This window comes from Budorcas taxicolor, chromosome 3 (assembly GCF_023091745.1).
Source record: "Budorcas taxicolor isolate Tak-1 chromosome 3, Takin1.1, whole genome shotgun sequence".
Classification (NCBI taxonomy): domain Eukaryota; kingdom Metazoa; phylum Chordata; class Mammalia; order Artiodactyla; family Bovidae; genus Budorcas; species Budorcas taxicolor.
The window spans coordinates 1,491,277-1,510,788 of NC_068912.1; the positions used below are offsets into that span (position 1 = coordinate 1,491,277).

At 44.1% G+C, this 19,512-nt stretch overlaps 1 protein-coding gene and 2 non-coding genes across 4 annotated transcripts in view; 1 reads left to right on the forward strand and 2 right to left on the reverse strand.

Annotated features, from left to right (window-relative positions):
• The window catches only part of MPZL1 (myelin protein zero like 1), a 93,537-nt gene extending 81,950 nt beyond the window's left edge, over positions 1 to 11,587 (reverse strand). For both annotated transcript variants that reach the window (XM_052637079.1, XM_052637078.1), the window contains exon 1: positions 11,447 to 11,587. In XM_052637079.1, coding sequence (XP_052493039.1) covers positions 11,447 to 11,537 — 91 coding nt within the window. In that variant the 5' untranslated portion in view covers positions 11,538 to 11,587. The remainder of the gene's footprint in view (positions 1 to 11,446) is intronic.
• A 6,036-nt stretch (positions 11,588 to 17,623) lies between these two features.
• TRNAP-AGG (transfer RNA proline (anticodon AGG)) lies at positions 17,624 to 17,695 on the forward strand. Its single transcript has one exon. It is a non-coding gene; the product is annotated as a tRNA-Pro (tRNA).
• Positions 17,696 to 18,348: 653 nt separating this feature from the next.
• On the reverse strand, positions 18,349 to 18,420 carry TRNAP-CGG (transfer RNA proline (anticodon CGG)). The gene has a single exon. It is a non-coding gene; the product is annotated as a tRNA-Pro (tRNA).
• Positions 18,421 to 19,512: the final 1,092 nt, after the last annotated feature.

The window sequence follows — 19,512 nt, forward strand, 5'->3', positions numbered from 1 at the left end:
TAGTGTTCCTGGAAATGATACAGGTGGGCAGCCCACTAAATTCTTCCTTGATCTGTGTAAGCACAAAAGTTCTAGGTCACATGAATAAAAGTCTAACTTGAATCATAAAAATAGAAAGTCACATCTCCTCCATCAATTCCCATACTTAAATCAGCTGAATACAGACAAGGCCACAGGGTCCAAACTAGCAGAAGTTAAGAAATGAGTTTGAATGAAGGTGTTTTAAGTAGCAAGCCATTAGCTTTATGTATTAGATGTGTTTCAGGAGGTAGAATTTTTCAGATTTCATAAAATTAACACAATGCATATATTATATATTATACAACAGCCCCAGTCGGGTGTAAGACAGCATCCCACAAACAAATATATAAGTATTTCTGTGGTTTATAAGTATTTATGTTTCATATGATTATTTTTCCAAGTGGATCACAACTGAAACAGTCTATAACCAGTTCAGGTCAAATTATGCAGCCAAAAGAGTATGTATCAAACTTAGGAAAAAACTTTCAGTTTTCAGAGCTTTTGGGATTTCAGAATTGCTGATAAAACTGTGGACCTATAATCTGAAATGAGAAATTGCCCCTCAGCATTTTCTGTTCTGAAATCCATATACAAATCAGCATCATCTTTGCTTATTATTAAAATATTCTCTAATTTCTCTAGTATATAAAGTTCATCACACCTTACCAGGGTTCTTCTTTCTATATTTGCATTCACTGGGGGTGGGGGGTTGGAATTAATTCCAAACAGATGAAAGTGATCCAGACCAAAAGTCCCTATGAGTTAAGAGACAAGAGCTGGAACTCCTGCTCGAGGCAGGCAGAAAGGCAGCGGGGCTACAGAACCTCTGCCAGTGGAGTGGAAGGGCCAGGAAAGGTCCCAGTGAGGAGCTTTTGGTTTGAACATTCTGAGCCTGTTTGGACATCCTGTAAGGCAAGCCTGCCAGGAGTCTAACTGCAGAAGGATCTGCACAGCTTCTAGGGAGAAACTCAGCCCAAGTGAAGAGGGAAGGCTCAGTGGCTTGGTCCACATGAGGGGCAAGGAACATTTCTGAGCCTCATACGGTGTCAGACACTTGGATAAATGGATTCATGCTGTGTCCTAGCCAGAGGGAGCAATATCAGAGTGAGAAACTACAAGAATCACACCATTCACAAGCCCTAGGGAGGAGCAGGGCCCAATTCTGCATCAGCAGTGAGGAAGGCTTCAACATGGCAGCTTCATCCTCTAGGTTGGAGTTGGCAGCATCAAGGCATGGGGCTCTTGGCACAAATGTGACCACAGACACAGGACACTGGAGGATGCCCTGGGACAGTTAAAGGATTCTTTGCAAACATTTAAGACATGCTGGAAACCTTTGAAAAAGTGGTTAGAGACTTTGAAGGAGAAATTCTATAATAATGCAGAAAGTGAAAGTATTAGTCACTCAGTCGTGTCTGACTCTTTGTGACCCCATGGACTACAGCCCACCAGGCTCCTCTGTCCATGAAATTCTCCAGGCAAGAATACTGGAGTTGGTTGCCACTCCCTTCTCCAGGGGATTGTTCTGACGCAGGAACTGAACCTGGTCTCCTGCACTGCAGGCAGATTCTTTACCATCTGAGCCACCAGGGAGACCCATATTAACGCAGAGTGGTTGCAAACACATGCTTTGCAGTTTTGAGTCCCAACTCTACTACACATTAGCTAAATGAGTTTGCACATCACACAACCTGTCTGATTCTTAGTTTCTCCATCTGTAAAATTAATAAAAATAATAATTACCACACAGAATTGTAAGGAGATGAAATAATGCATATAAATTGGTTAGCAAAGGCCTGGCGCATGGTACAGACTCAATTAATGAGAGCAGAACAAAAGAAATAACATGAACCTAGTTTTTTTTGTTTGTTTTTTAACCTAGTTTTATATCTAAACTTCTAAGTTATACTTGGTTGAAAAGAGAAAGATATATATACCTGTATCTATATCTAGAAAGATAATGGGTTAATTAATTCAAAATTTCCTCCTAACTACTCACTTCCTCTCTGCCCTTCTTAACTATTTAGGAGATCTCAAATATTTGCATTTTAACATACTTTTCTCTTAGGAAGCTGAGTCCTTTACTTATGTTTCCTAGCAATATCCTTCAGAGGAGGGTATATAGCAATTATGACCTGGATGTGCATAACTGTAGGAAACAGGCTGGTATAGGGTCATCCAAGTTCTCACTGAAGCTTAGCCTACAATAAAGCACCTTTATCTTTTCAAGTGTTATCTGGAAGAAGCACAGGCTTATGTTAAGTTTACATAACTGCACACTGTGACCTTCAATGTTTGGAGAGAAAAGAATATATTTCTTAACTTTGATAAAAAGCATTTTAAAAATGGCTTTAAATTGCACATAACAAACTCATCAGATCCCAAAGTACTATAGACTATCACAGTCTCAGTACAGACCATGTAAACTGCAAATTCATCAACATTTGTTCAGTTGATTACAGCACAGTACTAACAAGCTTAAGTCATGGATTTCATTCTATGGGTCAATCTCATCTATAAGAATAAATAACCCAGGCTCAGCAAAGACATTGTATCTCTAACCCCAATTAGTTAAACCTAAGAACTAGGTACAATGTATCACGGCTGTTGGAAATCTATTTAAGCCACAGGCTCTGACAGCAAATCAGAGGTATTACAAAAGATCCTAATTTCTTGGGAGACTCTGAGTTTCAATGGGAAGAAAAAAAAAAAGAATTCACTGAAACAGAATTTATCAGTGAAACCATCTTTCTCTTCTTGGATAAAGGCCTAAGGGAACCAAGGTAAAGTTATAAATGAATAAAAAATTATAGCAGCTCAAGTCAAGTGAAGTCACTCAGTCATGTCCCACTCTTTGCAACCCCATGGACAGTAGCCTACCAGGCTCCTCCATCCAGGGGATTTTCCAGGCAAGAGTACTGGAATGGGTTGCCATTTCCTTCTCCAGGGGATCTTCCCAACCCAGGGATCGAACCTGGGCTTTACTGTCTAAGCCACCAGGGAAGCCCTTACATACGGCAGCCCACATGCATTCAAAAAGATTTTATAAATAGAAGCTTAACAGCGAAGGTATAAAGGTCCCAGGAGAAGATGACAATTTCTGAATTTAGGCACTACAAATAGTCACAAAGGCAGAAGAACCAGAGATCAAACATCCACTGGCTCATGGAAAAAGCAAGACAGTTCCAGAAAAACATCTACTTCTGCTTTATTGACTATGCCAAAAGCTTTGACTGTGTGGACCACAACAAACACTGGAAAATTCTTAAAGAGATGGAAATACCAGACCACCTGACCGGCCTCTTGAGAAATCTGTATGTAGGTCAGGAAGAAACAGAACTGGACATGGAACAACAGACTGGTTGGGAAAGGAGTACATCAAGGCTGTATATTGTTATCCTGTTTATTTAACTTATATGCAGAGTACATCATGAGAAATGCTGGGCTGGATGAAGCACAAGCTGGAATCAAGATTGCCGGGAGAAATATCAATAACTTCAGATATGCAGATGACACCACCCTTATGACAGAAAACGAAGAAGAACTAAAGAGTCTCGATGAAAGTGAAAGAAGAGAGTGAAAAAGTTGGCTTAAAGCTCAACATTCAAAAACTAAGATCATGATATCCGGTCCCCATCGCTTCATGGAAAATAGATGGGGAAACAGTGGAAATAGTGGCTGACCTTATTTTGGGGGGGCTCCCAAATCACTGCAGATGGTGACTGCAGCCATGAAATTAAAAGACGCTTACTCCTTGGAAGGAAAGTTATGACCAACCCTGACAGCATATTCAAAAGCAGAGACATTACTTTGCCAACAAAGGTCCACCTAGTCAAAGCTACGGTTTTTCCAGTAGTCAGGTATGGATGTGAGAGTTGGACTATAAAGCTGAGCACCAAAGAATTGATGCTTTTGAACTGGGGTGTTAGAAAAGACTCTTGAGAGTCCCTTGGACTGCAATGAGATTCAACCAGTCCATCCTAAAGGAGATCAGTCCTGGGTGTTCATTGGAAGGACTGATGCTGAGGCTGAAACTCCAATAGTTTGCTCATCTGATGTGAAGAACTGATTCATTTGAAGACTGAGGGCAGGAGGAGAAGAGCACAGCAGAGGATAAGATGACTGCATGGCATCACTGACTCAGTGGACATGAGTTTGAAGAAGCTCCGGGAGTTGGTGATGGACAGGGAGGCCTGGCGTGCTGCAGTCCTTGGGGTGAGAGAGTCAGACAGGACTGAGGGACTGAACCGAACTGAATGATCACAAAGCCAACTGACCTCCACCTTCTAAGCAGCCAAAATTCCAATGACTTTGGGCATGGCTAATGTCAAATATTTGGCAAAACAAAAGTAGTAAAGGAAGAAAGGACTATCATTCAAGATATGCAAAGGCTTCATATCTCAGCAGCCTTAGGGAGCAAGACCAAGAGCCTCAACATACTTGAGACTTCAGGCAATGCTTCTAGCTTTTTTTTAATAATTAAATTTCCTTTAATGGAAGCTAGAAAGACCAAAGTAATCTATAATGAATTCCATGTCAAGGCAAGTCATTTATTCTCTTTTTTAAAAAATTACACCAATAGTCTTAGAAAGCAAGATTAAAATCTTTGTGGGACTACCCTGATGGCTCAGTGGATAAGAATCTGCCTGCCCAAGGGGACGGGGGTTTGATCCCTGGTCTGGGTGGGTGCCCCATGTGCCTGGGCCACAACCACTGAGCCCACACTCAAGAGCCTGTGTGCCACACCTACACTCTAGGGCCCACAGACCACAAGTAGTGAGCCTCTGTGCCACAGCTACTGAAGCGCGAGTGCCCTACAGCCAGCAAGTCACAACTACTAAGCCTGTATGCTGCAGTCACTGAAGTCCATCTACCTAGAGCCTGGGATCTGCAACCGAAGAAGCTATCGCAACGAGAAGCCCGTGCATCACAGCTAAAGAGTAGCTCCCACTCTTGGCAACTAGAGAAAGCCTGCACGCAGCACTGAAGACTCAGTGCAGCCAAAAATGAATAATAAATAGAGCAGTGTGTATATGTCAAAAAATATCTAAAAATAACCTTTGCAATATGTGAGATGCATATCCTACACAGAGAATCCAAATTCTCAGATAAAAGCTACAACTTCAGTAAAAACACAACTGGGTTCCAGTTAGAAGATTCTACTCATCCACAAGAAATGTGATTAAGGCTACAACAAAAGCAGCTTTAGTCACAATAGAAAGGAATGTGAGAAATACTTAGTAGACCAGCATTTACCAGGTGGAAAGGAGGCAGCAATATTTCTGGAAAACTGTGTATATCATGTTTTCCCCAATTAAATCACATTTTAAACTCAGCAGGAAAGAGCAACCATTAATGGAATCCCACGGTGGATCCTTCATAAGTTTAAAAAATATCTATTTTGTAATGCCAATAGTATTCTCTTTCTCTCTTTTTTTTTCTTTTTTTGGCCACACTGCGTGGCATGTGGGATCTTAGTTCCCTGACCAGGGATGGAACCCATGCCCCCAGGATTGGGAGCACTGCTGCTGCTGCTGCTGCTGCTGCTAAGTTGCTTCAGTCGTGTCCGACCCTGTGCGACCCCATAGATGGCAGCCCACCAGGCTCCCCCGTCCCTGGGATTCTCCAGGCAAGAACACTGGAGTGGGTTGCCATTTCCTTCTCTAATGCGTGAAAGTGAAAAGTGAAAGTGAAGTCGCTCAGTCGTGTCCGACCCTCAGCGACCCCATGGACTGCAGCCTACCAGGCTCCTCCGTCCATGGGATTTTCCAGGCAAGAGCACTGGAGTGGGTGCCATTGCCTTCTCCTGGGAGCGCTGCAGGCACAACAGAAAAGTCTCTTTTTTTTTTACTGCAAACTTTCACAACTGGTGATTATCTTAAATTGTGATTGCCAAAGGGCCAACTGCTCTTTGGTGTCCATTCTTTATTTGAGCAGTCTGTTACTCCCACTAGAATCTAGGCTCCCTGCTGCATCCAAGATGCCTGAACGGTGCCTGGCACCCAGAAGGTGTTCATTTGGTTGAATAAGTGAATAATGATTTTGTAAAAACACAAATTCACATTTTATGCACTTTATACATATATCTTTCATTTAATATTGTCTTTCTTTTTTTTTTTTGGCAGCTTCTGAGCCCGCTTAATACCCTGGAGTTCAGACAAAAATGTGTGGTACAATATTAAAAAAAAAAAAAAGACTAAATTTTTATTTTATTATCACAACTAGTAAATCCAAACTAAAAGGCTGAGGGAATTGGTAATGAGATTAGTGGCCTTTGAACTACAGCGGAAGTGTCTCAAGTCTGCATTTGAGACAGCAACAAGCACCAAAAAATAGAAAAGTTTTAAGGATAAAACACTTATATACTACAACAAACATGATAAAACAATTATCGTACATAATAAGTAGTAATTCCAGAATTATAGTGCTTAAAGTGATCGAAGAATGTTAATTTATTCCATATATATCAGAGGAATATGAAGTAGTACTTAAAGAATGAAAATTATCAGATAATGCATAAAAATCAACTTGGAAAAAATACTCCTTCTTTCAACAAACATTTCTTGGATACCTCCTATGTGCCAGGCCAAATCCTAACACATGCAGCAAACTACTAACAAACTGTTATCAAGACATGCCTAAGCCTCCTCGCATTTAATAAGTATTTATTAGTATCTATCATATTCAGTACACTGAGCCCTAGGGATACTTCTATAAACAAGATCAACACGACCTCTGTCCTGGATTCTAGTGAAAGAGAAAAGAGAACCACCAAACAGTGAGAAATTACAATTAGGACATAAACAAAGGGCCAAGACTGGTTCCAAGAAGGAAAAGGAGTACGTCAAGGCTGTCTATTGTCACCCTGCTTATTTAACTTATATGCAGAGTACATCATGAGAAACGCTGGGCTGGAAGAAACACAAGCCGGAATCAAGATTGCCGGGAGAAATATCAATAACCTCAGATATGCAGATGACACCACCCTTATGGCAGAAAGTGAAGAGGAACAGAGGAGAGTGAAAAAGTTGGCTTAAAGCTCAACATTCAGAAAACGAAGATCGTGGCATCTGGTCCCATCACTTCATGGGAAATCGATGGGGAAACAGTGGAAACAGTGTCAGACTTTATATTTTGGGGCTCCAAAATCACTGCAGATGGTGATTGCAGCCATGAAATTAAAAGACGCTTACTCCTTGGAAGGAAACTTATGACCAACCTAGATAGCATATTCAAAAGCAGAGACATGACTTTGCCAACAAAGGTCTGTCCAGTCAAGGCTACGGTTTTTCCTGTGGTCATGTATGGATGTGAGAGTTGGACTGTGAAGAAAGCTGAGCACTGAAGAACTGATGCTTTTGAACTGTGGTGTTGGAGAAGACCCTTGAGGGTCCCTTGGACTGCAAGGAGATCCAACCAGTCCATTCTGAAGGAGATCAGCCCTGGGTGTTCACTGGAAGGAATGATGCTAAAGCTGAAACTCCAGTACTTTGGCCACCTGATGCGAAGCGTTGACTCATTAGAAAAGACTCTGATGCTGGGAGGGATTGGGGGCAGGAGGAGAAGGGGACGACAGAGGATGAGATGGCTGGATGGCATCACTGACTCAATGGACATGAGTTTGGATGAACTCCGGGAGTTGATGATGGACAGGGGGGCCTGGTGTGCTGCAATGCATGGGGTCGCAAAGAGTCGGACACGACTGAGCGACTGAACTGAACTGAACTGAAGAAATAATAACAGGGAACCCCACTGCATAGGGTGATTGGAGAAGGCCTCTCTGAGGAAGTGACACTTAGGCTAAGGCCTCACTGATGAAAATGAGATAGCTCTGGGCAGTTCTGGGGAAAGAGCACATCAGGTATCAAGGGCAAAGGACCTGAGATGGGAATGAGTGTCGAAGGGCAGAAAGATGGCTGCCGCTGCTGCCGCTGCTGCTGCTGCTGCTGCTGCTGCCACTAAGTCGCTTCAGTCGTGTCTGACTCTGTGCAACCCCACAGACGGCAGCCCACCAGGCTCCCCCGTCCCTGGGATCCTCCAGGCAAGAACACTGGAGTGGGTTGCCATTTCCTTCTCCAAGAAAGATGGCAACATGGCTTGAATATAGTGAGCAAGGGGCAAAAGTTGAAGTCAGAGTGGCAGGCAGAAGCCAGATCATGTAGAGAGCTGTAGGCCACGGAAAGAATGCCATTCAGAATGCAATGGGAAGCCATTAAGAATTTCAAACAAGAAAGCTACAGGAACTGATTTGCATTTTTCTAAAAATCATTTTTGCGGTTGTGTAAAGAAGGAACTAAAAAGACGCAAGGGGGAAATGCGAAGTCCAGCTGGGAGGCTACTGTTACCACAGTAACAGAGCCAAGAAATGACAGTGATTTTGAGTAAAAATCTAGGAGTAGACCAACAGGAAAAAAGTAGGTGAGGGAAAAAAGAAAGTGGGTGAGTCCTAGAGGTATTTTGGAAATGGGAGAACTGAATGGATGTGGGGACTGAAGGATAGGAAGTTAATTAGGGTGGATCCTAGGTTTCTGGGTTGAGCAATTAGATGGATGATGGTGCCCTTTATTGAAGTGGGTGGTACAAATTACTGAGATTCCTTCTTCATGTTCTGGGTATTCAAGCCCACCTAAAGGTTACCAGAGACATTCACTCCCATTGCCAAATTCGGTGAATCCTTGAAGTGTGCACACTTTTCATCTGACACAGGTAAAGCTTAACACTCTGTTTCCAAGACAGCACTCCTCTGCTTCGCTTACTCAACGAGTCTCCTTCTCCGGTTCCATATACCCCAGAACTCTGTTCTTGGCCTTCTACTATTTCTTTCAAGAACCCTCTCCCTTGCTGACCTCATCCAAGCAATCCACAGCTTTAACTACTACCCACATAAAGCCTCCCAGATCCATATCTCCTTCCAGAACTTTCTTTTCACCTACCCAACTGAACCATCTACCCAACTGTCCCATTTCTATTGAGATATTTCAGCAGCATCTTAAACTCAACATATCCAAAAGTAACTTCATCATCCTCTTCCTCCAACACTGCTTTTCCCTCATCCCACATTCTTCATCTGTGAAAAGCATAACTTTGCAGAACTATGCCCAGCTTCCTAAGCAGGAAACTTAGGGTCATCTTGTAAGTCCACATCAAATCAATTTCCAAGCCCCATCAAATTTACTTTCTAACAAGTTCATGGATATGTCCTCTCTTCATAACCCACCGTTTTAATTCAGGTCTTCAATCCTCCTGCTCTTGTTTCTTACATAACACTCTGGTTTCTTCAGCCTCACATCATTCAAACACACCCTTCACATCTCAATAGTCAGAGAAATCCTTCACAGGCTCTCTATACCCTTAGGATAAAATTCAGCCTTATTAATGGCAAACAAGGTCCATTGGGAGTTAGAGCCTCTAGCTGGGTCTCCTGCCTCAACTCCCACCATCTCTTCTATACACTCCAACCTCTCACCACGCTGACTGACCAGCGGGTTCATTCATGAATCTGCAAATACTGTTTTCTCCCAATTCCTACTTAATTCAAGCATCCCTTTCTTTTAGCAGTCTGAAATTCAGTCTGAGATGATGACTCTCCTCTGTGCTTTTACAGCAAACCGTTAATGAAAGACTTCTTCTACTGCTTATCACACTTTGTTTCTCCCACTGAACTGCAAATTATGTGAGGCCAGGGACTATCTTTCCTAGAATATTTTCAGTGCTTAGTACTTAAAAAATGATTAGTAAATGTTTGTGGAATAACTGCATCTAGGTCAAACTTAAGAAGGCTTTCTGTAAAACATGAACTGCTATATACAGTATTCATGACAAGAAAAGGTAACCCGAAAGAAGAGACATTCAATAGGTTTCTAAAATTAACCAATAACAACAGCTGCTGACTTTCAGACATCAGCATTCATCTTCCATTACTGAAGAGCTAGCTATGTCCAAGGTATGTATTGATGTAATTCTGATGATCTTTTTGTATTCATATCCATTAATATTTATTTCTTCAGTTCAGCTACTTTTTAGTACTCTGAGTTTAATTAAGATTTCTCTGCTTTTGTCCTCAGTAAAGACAGAGATCAGCGTCTCATGCATAATTCTGTATGAATAAACAAGAGTTCTGATACACATTAGTTTTAAGCTATTTTCTACTTGTTCACTAAAACATGAATATTACCATCACCACCACCACCAACGAAAAACACATGCTCCTAACCTTTTTCCCTCCTTCAGAAGAGACATTTATACAGAATGGACTGTCTTACATATACAAAGTATATCTTCACCTATCAACCACCAGAGAGTGAAGGGACTTTTACATTTATACTTTATAGCTCCTGAAGCCATTCATTAAATATTCTCCCTGGCTCCAAAAATTACATACAGGGCTTTTCTGTAAAAGTTATTATTGAGTTTTTCATGTTCAGACACTGTGATGCAACTGATATTTTTGCAAAACAAAGAAATGATTTCTTTCCACGGTTTCTTAGGAGCTGGCTCTCTTTATAACCATAACTTAACCACATTCTGAGACAGCAACAAGTTCACTGCTTTGAGCAACAATACACAAAAACGTTCTATGGCAGACACCACTGCAGATGTCCGTAAAACAATTCATCCAATTCAGTAAATCCACCCTGAGGTTTTTAACCTTATATCTCACTTATGATATCTGGCAAAGGAAAAAATGTGGATTTTTTTTTTTAACAAAGACAGATGTGCCTTTTAATATCCTATGTCTTGTCAAACTATGGTGACTATGTCTGGAATTATTATGGATTTCATGAAACTCTGTTAAGCCAGGTCATTCCAGTGGTATTTCAGCTCTTTGCACCCTAACCCAGAAGTAATGCTAATTCTTCTCGGTGCTCTGCAGGTTACAGAGATAAGGCATATGAAACTCTGGGGCCCTTCCATCTCCGAGACTTAAAAAACGGATTGGAGAGCACTGGAAATGGAACCAACAAGGTAAAACAAAAGTCGTTCAACAGGGAAACAAACCAACAAAGGCCCCACAGAAGAAAACACTGCAACCTTCCGCCGACTCCCAAAGGTGGAGAATGCCAGAAGCCCGGGTTCCTGAACCGGAATCCCAGTCAGGCCTGGGCGACGCAGAGTCACGAAGCGGAGAAGGTGGGCAACCCAGCGAAGGCACAATGCAGCCGCCCGCCGGGCCCCCTCCCCAGAAAGCCCCCCAAAATGACCAAAGTGGTGAATTCTCCCCGCCTCCTCTACACGCAGGGATCCAGGAAGAAGAAAGAGGCTCCGCGCCTCTCCAGCCGGCTGCGGGCCCGCGCTCCCCGCCCGCCAGCTCAGTGCCCCAGGCCCCAGGGCAAGCAGGCCGCGCCCCCTCCCCACCCCTGCGCCCCGCAAGCGCCGGGCCGGCCGCAGGTCCCGCCGCCCCCGCTCTGGCCCCGGCATCACTCACAGAGCCCGAGCGCCGCCGCCAGCACCGACCACAGACAGCGCCGGCGGTCTGGGGATGCAATCAGTGCTCCGGCCCCGGCGGGCGCTGCCATCGTCGTCCCGCCGCAGCCGCCGCGGCCCTGAGCCCCGGTCCCCACTGCAGTTAGCTGGGCTCCTGGCCGAGGGCTCTGGGCTCGTCGTCGCCGGTACCGACGAGCAGTGCCACGCCGCGCTCGCCGCTCGCGGCCCCAGCCACAGCCTGCCAGCAGTGTGCCGGGGCCTGCGCCCCGCGCTGGCCGCAGCCGTCAGCTCATTGGCCTGCCCCGCACACTCTGAAGGACGCGATTGGAAGGCACCGACTGTCCGTCATTCCCTCTCTCCGGGCGGGGCCGCGCCATCTCCGTCCCACCCAGGGCTCCTTCTGCCAGCGGCGGAGGTCCCTGGCTGTCCGAGGCGACCGCCGCCGAGCCCGGTGCCTGCCCGCCTGCCTGCGTGGCCGTTCGCCCGACTTCTCTGGCCTGCGCGCGTCTCCTCTGCGTCTCTGAGCGTCCAGCCCCCCGGATCTCTTCATTGTCTTCGCCTCCGTTTCTGCTCTTCTCGGTTTCTCTGAGCCTCACCTAGAGAAAAAGAAGCAGTTCGTTTACACAATTAAAAAAAAAAAGGAATGAGATGGGGAGAAACTTCTGATTCACTCGTGCAGATAGAACACATTTCCCCCCTTGCCCTGTATCCCAAGTCTATTTTGCCTGGATTCAGATAATTTATGTGCAAATTGAGAAATCTAATAGCTTAAAAAGAAGTCTCCATCTTGTCTGACTTTCCTCTAAGGAACCCTTCCCCTCCCGCTTTTGGCTAAGAAGGGTTGAGAACTGGGAATTCTCTCCTACTCCCTGCAGCACATGTGGATGGGGTTTTGCTTTTGAAAATGTCCCTCGATTTATCAAAAATTGGCAAGTTCCCCTCCTGACTCTGAAGTGCCATGCCTGAGCCGGCTCCAGTTGGTTAGCAGTGTCTGCCACTTACTGGTTGCCCCAAAATTCTGGAAAGTGTTCGGAAGGGTGCTTATGAGAACACCCTAGGAAAGGGAGAAACGGAAGGGCAGGAACACGAGAAAAATGAGGGTGTAGGAAGAAAAGGAAGAATCCAGGTGGGAGGCTTGTAGTGTGAGAGAAGGAAACAAGTATTAGACGATTAGGATGAGAGGGGGGAAGAGCAGGGTAGGAGCGCTCCCCTGCAGCCCTTCATTTCAGGGTTTTGTTTCAAGTCAATCTTATGAACAGGCTTCCCGGTATTTTTGCTGTTTTAGCCTGCTAGCCTTGTAGTATGGCAGACTGATAGCAATTACCTTAGTCCCAGTGAGAGAAAACCAAACAAACAAGAAAACACCATTTCACGTTATTTCTCTGTCAGCAAGATCCTCATGAAGCTTTTTTGGAATGCCATATATTGGAAAGACTACAAATGCATTAACTGAGCACCTACTGTGTGCTGTAGATGTAGAATACCCAGGCTTTACTCTCAAGAAGCACAGAGTCTAGCAGTCAGTGTAGCAGGCAAGTACTGAATTAAAATTTTTTTTCAGTGCTTGAAGAGAAGGTGGAATCAAGGAGAAATATAAGGCCAACAGGCAGTGATCCTCAGATATGTGTCATGTTAAAAGCTTCTCTGCTGCCCATGACACACTTCAATACAGATAACTTCCTCTTCTGAGAACCACTGGCCCACGAGGTGTCCAGAAAAGATGCATCGAGGAAATAGCATTTGAAGCAGATTTTATAGGCTAGATAAAATTTCACCAGAGAGAAACAGGAAAAGCAAACTCAGAAATAAGGAAGCAGTACCAAGTGCAAGGATATATATATGTATATGTATATGCATGTATATGTACATATACATATGTACATAGTTCAGTTCAGTCCGGTTGCTCAGTCGTGTCTCTTTATGACCCCATGAATCGCAGCACGCCAGGCCTCCCTGTCTATCACCAACTCCCGGAGTTTACTCAAACTCACGTCCATTGAGTCGGTGATGCCATCCAGCCATCTCAAACTCTGTCGTCCCCTTCTCCTCTTGCCTCCAATCCCTCCTAGCATCAGGGTCTTTTCCAATGAGTCAACTCCTCACATGAGATGGCCAGTCCTTCCAATGAACACCCAGGACTGATCTCCTTTAGAATGGACTGGTTGGATCTCCTTGCAGTCCAAGGGACTCTCAAGAGTCTTCTCCAAAACCACAGTTCAAAAGCATCAATTCTTTGGCGCTCAGCTTTCTTCACCGTTCAACTCTCACATCCATACATAACCACTGGAAAAACCATAGCCTTGACTAGATGCACCTTTATATACGTATGTATATACATATATATACAGAAATATATATATATATTTCAGCTGTGTTCAAGGCCCAGTTCATTAGCTTTCCTCACAGACCAGGTTCTCTTTCTGGGGGTTTTTTGGAGGGAATTTTTATATAAAAAATTTCTTTTATATAAAGAAAAAAATTCCCACCATAAAAACCCCAGAAAGAGAACCTGGTCTGTGAGAAAAGCTAATGAACTGGGCCTTGAACACAGCTGAAACTTCTGAGAAAACCCAGATGGTCAATTAGAAGGCAGTTAGACATGTAGGTCTGGAGCTCAAGGAAGGAACAAGAGAGGCTACCATGAAACCAGAACTTGCAAGGGCAGCAAAGTGTTTCCACAAAAAAACCAGTATCAGATCATAAGTAGATTATAAATATTTGCTGAATGAATAGATGAATGAATGTTTATTAAATTAATCGAGAGAAGTTACAAAGAAAAAGTCATGTGAGGTTGTTTCAGCCATAGTCCTTGCATTCTAGTTTTAGATCCTTCTGTAGAGATAGTAAATGGAAAACAAACCAACCTTTGGATTTTCAATCACTATTGTGAACTTGAGAGTCTCACTTAACAAACCTCCTCCTCCTTAGGTACCTGCTTCTACCTCCTGGAAACCCCTCTTCTCAGCTCAGTCAGTCCAGGCATACAATCAGAATCAATTGAAGACTTTCCATGGATAAGTAAAGTCTTTTTAATGGGCTGTGTTACCTCTGAAAAGAGTGGACTTCTTGGAGAGAATTTTCCCTACAGAGTCAATAAGAAGGAAAACCATGAGCAGAGTCTTGTCTGATAATAGTTATCTATGTACAGATCCATTGGCCTCTCAGACTTCCTGCTTCATGTAGTATACAGAGAGTACAATAAGGAGGGTTGGCCTTGGGAACATCTCAGGGCTTTAAGTCTTCTCTTAATAGAGATCAGATAAGAGGCACCCAGGAGCAGCTGCTGCTGCTGCTAAGTCGCTTCAGTTGTGTCCGACTCTGTGCAACCCCATAGATGGCAGCCCACCAGGCTCCCCCATCCCTGGGCTTCTCCAGGCAAGAACACTGGAGTGGGTTGCCATTTCCTTCTCCAATGCATGAAAGTGAAAAGTCAAAGTGAAATCGCTCAGTCGTGTCCAACCCTCGGCGACCCCATGGACTGCAGCCTTCCAGGCTCCTCCGTCCATGGGATTTTCCAGGCAGGAGTACTGGAGTGGGGTGCCATTGCCTTCTCCGCCAGGAGCAGCTAGTGCTAGCAAATATATATGGGCATAATTTTCTAGAGCTGAAATTAATGGGAAAAGTAGAAAAGACAGTGTCAGGCACCAAAATTTCCAACATCGTTGTGATTGTAGTAGAATTCTCTTCCACTTCCTGTACTCTCAGTGGTATTCTCTCCCTCCTTGTATTTTAAAATCTGTTGCCAGAGGAAGATTGGAATGCTATGATCTGTGGGTGGTGACAGCAAGCCATTCCAGGAGCACTGAGATTTGATGGATATCAGATAGAGTCAAAGATGAATCCAGGACACACTGAGAAAGATTTATCTGGAGCTAAATCAGTTTCATTAACATTTCTACAGAGACTGTCTCAATCCAGAAAGGGATTGCATTTTCCTAGGAAAGTTTTGAAAATCTGAAAATCCAAGTTCTAGCACCTCTGGTGCCCCTGGTATCCCCGGGCACAGAGGCACAAGTTGGAAGAACTTGGTAACAGGGTCTTTAGGGTTTACTGTATAGGAGAAGGATGTGTCTCCAGCTTGTTCATTCACTGTGGCCGGGATAAAATGTTCCTCAAGGTTCTCTGTCTCCCTGTACCCCGACAGCACCTATGTACTACTTCTGCTTCACCTATGAGGGAACGATGTGCTCTGGAGAGGTATCACAGGCATTCCTCTTGCTGGGATAGAGACATTTGTCACTGTGAGTTGGACAACTGATATCCTGAGTTTTGTTACTGTCAGTCTTCCTATATCATCATTGGGAGGGAAATGTGACAGTCTAGTGGCACCTGCAGAATACAAGACAAACCCTTGCAATCACTAGAGAAGAAGAAATAGGAAAAATAAAAGCCCTAAAATGATAATAACTTAATAATAAATTCAAGTGGGAAAGGTGAGCATAAAAACAGACCTCTTGGTAACTGTGGAGATGGGGGTTCCCAGAAAACGGAAGTGATTACATTCTTTTACCTAACGAGTTATATTTTGTAGTTTCCTCATTTCCAGGAGAAATAGAAACTTCTTAAGTATCCAGGGCACATTTTTTTCCAGTTAGGTTCTGATGAATAAACTCTGCTGACATCTAGAACTAATGAATATTTTTAAAGGGTATTCTTATCCTCCTTGCTTTGGGACCTAAGAAGAACTGAAGACTCAAGTTAGGACGTTTTCAAATAAAACAAAGGGTGGGGTCTTAATGTTAGAACCCCAGAACTAAAATTTACTCACATTGAACCATAAGTAGAAAGTTATCAACTTAGAGTGTTGTTAACAACACATAGTGCCTCTAAATGTTTGAGTGAATGAGCAATCAAATGAATAAACAATGAATGGTACATGAGATAAAATAAATAGGCCTATTTAGGATAGTCACTGTGTCTACTTGTAGTTTCCTATCTGGTTAGTTATTTGTTAGAGTTGCAATTCACAAATACCGATTGTCCAAGTACCAAAATTTGTAGTTTTAAGGGATTTGGAACATATTGCAGTCATTCAGCAATTAGTCATTGAGCACCACCAGCTTTGCCAGCATAAGCCTCAGATACTATTTAAGAATTTAAAATATAGTAAAAAAGCTCTTTTCTCTTCTCCATTTTCCTCTGTGCAGTCGAATTTACTCCTCCCCATGTCTTTTCACAAGAATTTGAAGATCAAGCAATTTCTGACCAAGAAACAAAAGCAGAATCATTCCATTCCCCAACCGATTCGAATGAAAACTGGTAATAAAATCAGGTATAACTCCAAGAAAAGACACTGGTGAAGACCCAAGCTGGGCCTCTAAGGAGCCTCATTTACCAGTTGGCACTCATCTATGCTATGGCAAGGTCACTTGCACCTTAACTGAATCACAGCAGTGCAAACTCACTGCTGTCTGAACAGCTCATGGGAGAAATGAAATGTGTGACTCTTGGTGTTTCCTCACTAGAGGTCCGTGTGGCTCAGTAATAAATATGTGAAACATTCTTTTGGGAAAAAAATTAAAACTAAATAAAATAGAGTTAAGAAGCCATGCCTTAGAGACACTGGGACAATTGGACACCAATTATAACAATTGTTTGCCAATTATACAGTAGAATTCAGTGCTGCTATTAATGTTTAGAAGAGACAAGACTGCAACCCAGTTATATACCACATACAATTGGTTTTTAATTTGTTAAAGGATTTCTTTCTGAGAAGGTCAAAAGAGAGAATGAGAAACAGATTTTCCAGCTGAAGAAAACAGATCGAGTAAAAACACATAGATGGCAATACTTAAGGCCGGAAAGACGGTGCTTTGAACACTAGGATAAAATGTGTAGGCAAGAAACTGACGATGTCACTACTATTGGAAAGTGCAACATCCAGAACTCAGTAGGGGAGAGAATCTGGAACCTACCTGCCACAGGGAAATTGCCACACACTCACTGCAGTTTATCAGCCATAAATATAAATAAAATTATAAATATTCCACTGATAGTGACATCGTTGTTTTCTTCTGTATTACTGATTTTCAAAAATCAAGAGAAAAAGAAAATCCGTTTACACTAGAACGCAAAACAGCTGAGGAATATAAACACATAACAGTAAATAACCGCTTGGAAACGCAGAAATCAGTAATTCTTCCTGCTTTTATGATGGCAAGAAGATTACGAGAACGACGGCTCGTTGGTCTAGGGGTATGATTCTCGCTTAGGGTGCGAGAGGTCCCGGGTTCAAATCCCGGACGAGCCCTCCCTTTTTTTTCTTTGAATTAAATCCATTTCTAAAGAAATTAACTTTAGATCTATAAATATAATAAATACATGTTGGTGAAAAATACAAAATTGAGACCTTTTGAACTTATAGCACACTTTAAGTTCAAATACCATTAAAAGACATAACCTGAAAACGTAGAAAGTTTGAGAGCAAGGTAATGCTCTGAAAAGACTCATCCCATTCCTGCCAGTTCCAGAGTCGAGCACGTTCGCTGGGCATCTCCGGTGCCTACAAGTGCGACCTAAATCTGCTCACGCCCGCGCCCGTCCGCCTGCACAGCGACCGTGGAAGGCGGACTGCCGCCGGCTCACCCGGGCCCGCCGACCCTCCTTGCCGCACGCACGCTCGGAGTATTCCGGGGCTGCCCCGGGGTCCGCACGAGGCGTGTCTCTTTTCCGAGCACGTGTGTTTCAAAGTGGTACAAGCATTTTCATATCTTGCCTTCAGACGAAAAAAGACCACGTTTTGTACGAATTGATCTCATGTGATGTTTTACTTCGTGAAAAGTACTTCTTGGTCGTCTTGGTCAAGGTTTGAGCTCAAGGAACTAGAATAGTTCATTTCAGCCCTTAAATGAGCCATGTGGGGAAAAAAAAGTTTTAATGTACTGCTTATGCAAGAAAAAGCCTGGGCTCGTCCGGGATTTGAACCCGGGACCTCTCGCACCCGAAGCGAGAATCATACCCCTAGACCAACGAGCCGCTCTCGGCAAAAGGCCTCCCAGAGCCTCCCTTCAGCCTTATCCAACCGCCAGCTGCCCCGCCCGACCAACCTCGGCAGGAGAATTTCCTCTCATTTCCCAGGTTTCGGGTTAAAACGCTTTCGCCACCCAAAGGGACACCAGGAAGGGACGTGCATTTTTTCCCAGCGGGGTCGGTCTTATCTTCCGGCGCCTCGGCTCTGCGCCGCCGCCTGCGGCCATCCGCACAAGATTCGGGAAGCCGCTTTCCACGAGCCAGGATAGCCCCCTGGAAGGCGGGGGCGGCAGGGCGGTGGAAGCCGGGGCTAGGAGGGCGCAGGCAGGGCCCCTCGGACGCCTCGGACTCCTCCAGGTGCTCGCAGCCCAGGGTCTCCGTGCCCAGTTTCGTTACTTGCGGGGAGGTCCCGCCGCTCTCAGCTCAGATCAGCCTCAGAGCACTTGGCTCTGTGCAACGTGCCTCACCCGCCTTCCCAGCCTCTGCTTGGCCGCCGGAAGACGCTCGGCTGCCGACTACGGACATGGGTGGGTGGAGCGGGAAAAACCTCGACGAGCTGGCAAGAAATGGGAAAGGATGCACCTTATCCCTGCAAGGGAGTGTTGGGACACAGAATTCTCAAAGGGTCTAAGTATTGACAGATAACTTTTTTTCCAACGTTCATTTTGAGATCACGCACTCTTTTTAGAGCCTTGGATGTACTGAACGGACTGCGTTATCTGTAACAATCTGTCTCTAACGTGCTAACCTCATTTCGCAGTTAGGTATTTCAGGCGACATGGCGAGGAAGTGGCACGGTAGGCACAGCAACTACCCAAGTCTTAGAAGGTGTGTTGGATGGGGAGGACTGTGAAAGGGGCAGGGAGGGAGACAGGGTTTGGTGCCTTGTTAGCTTGGAGGAGTGGAGAAGGCACTGGCAGTGAGCAGAACCTTTGACCTAGCACCACCTCCCCTTCGTTTGTTCTTCATAGGGAAGAACAAATCTGATTCCATATTGTATCTGTTTTTGTTTGTTTTGTTTTCTACTTTAACCTATGTATTCTATTCAGAGAAGGCAATGGCACCCCACTCCAGTACTTCTGCCTGAAAAATCCCATG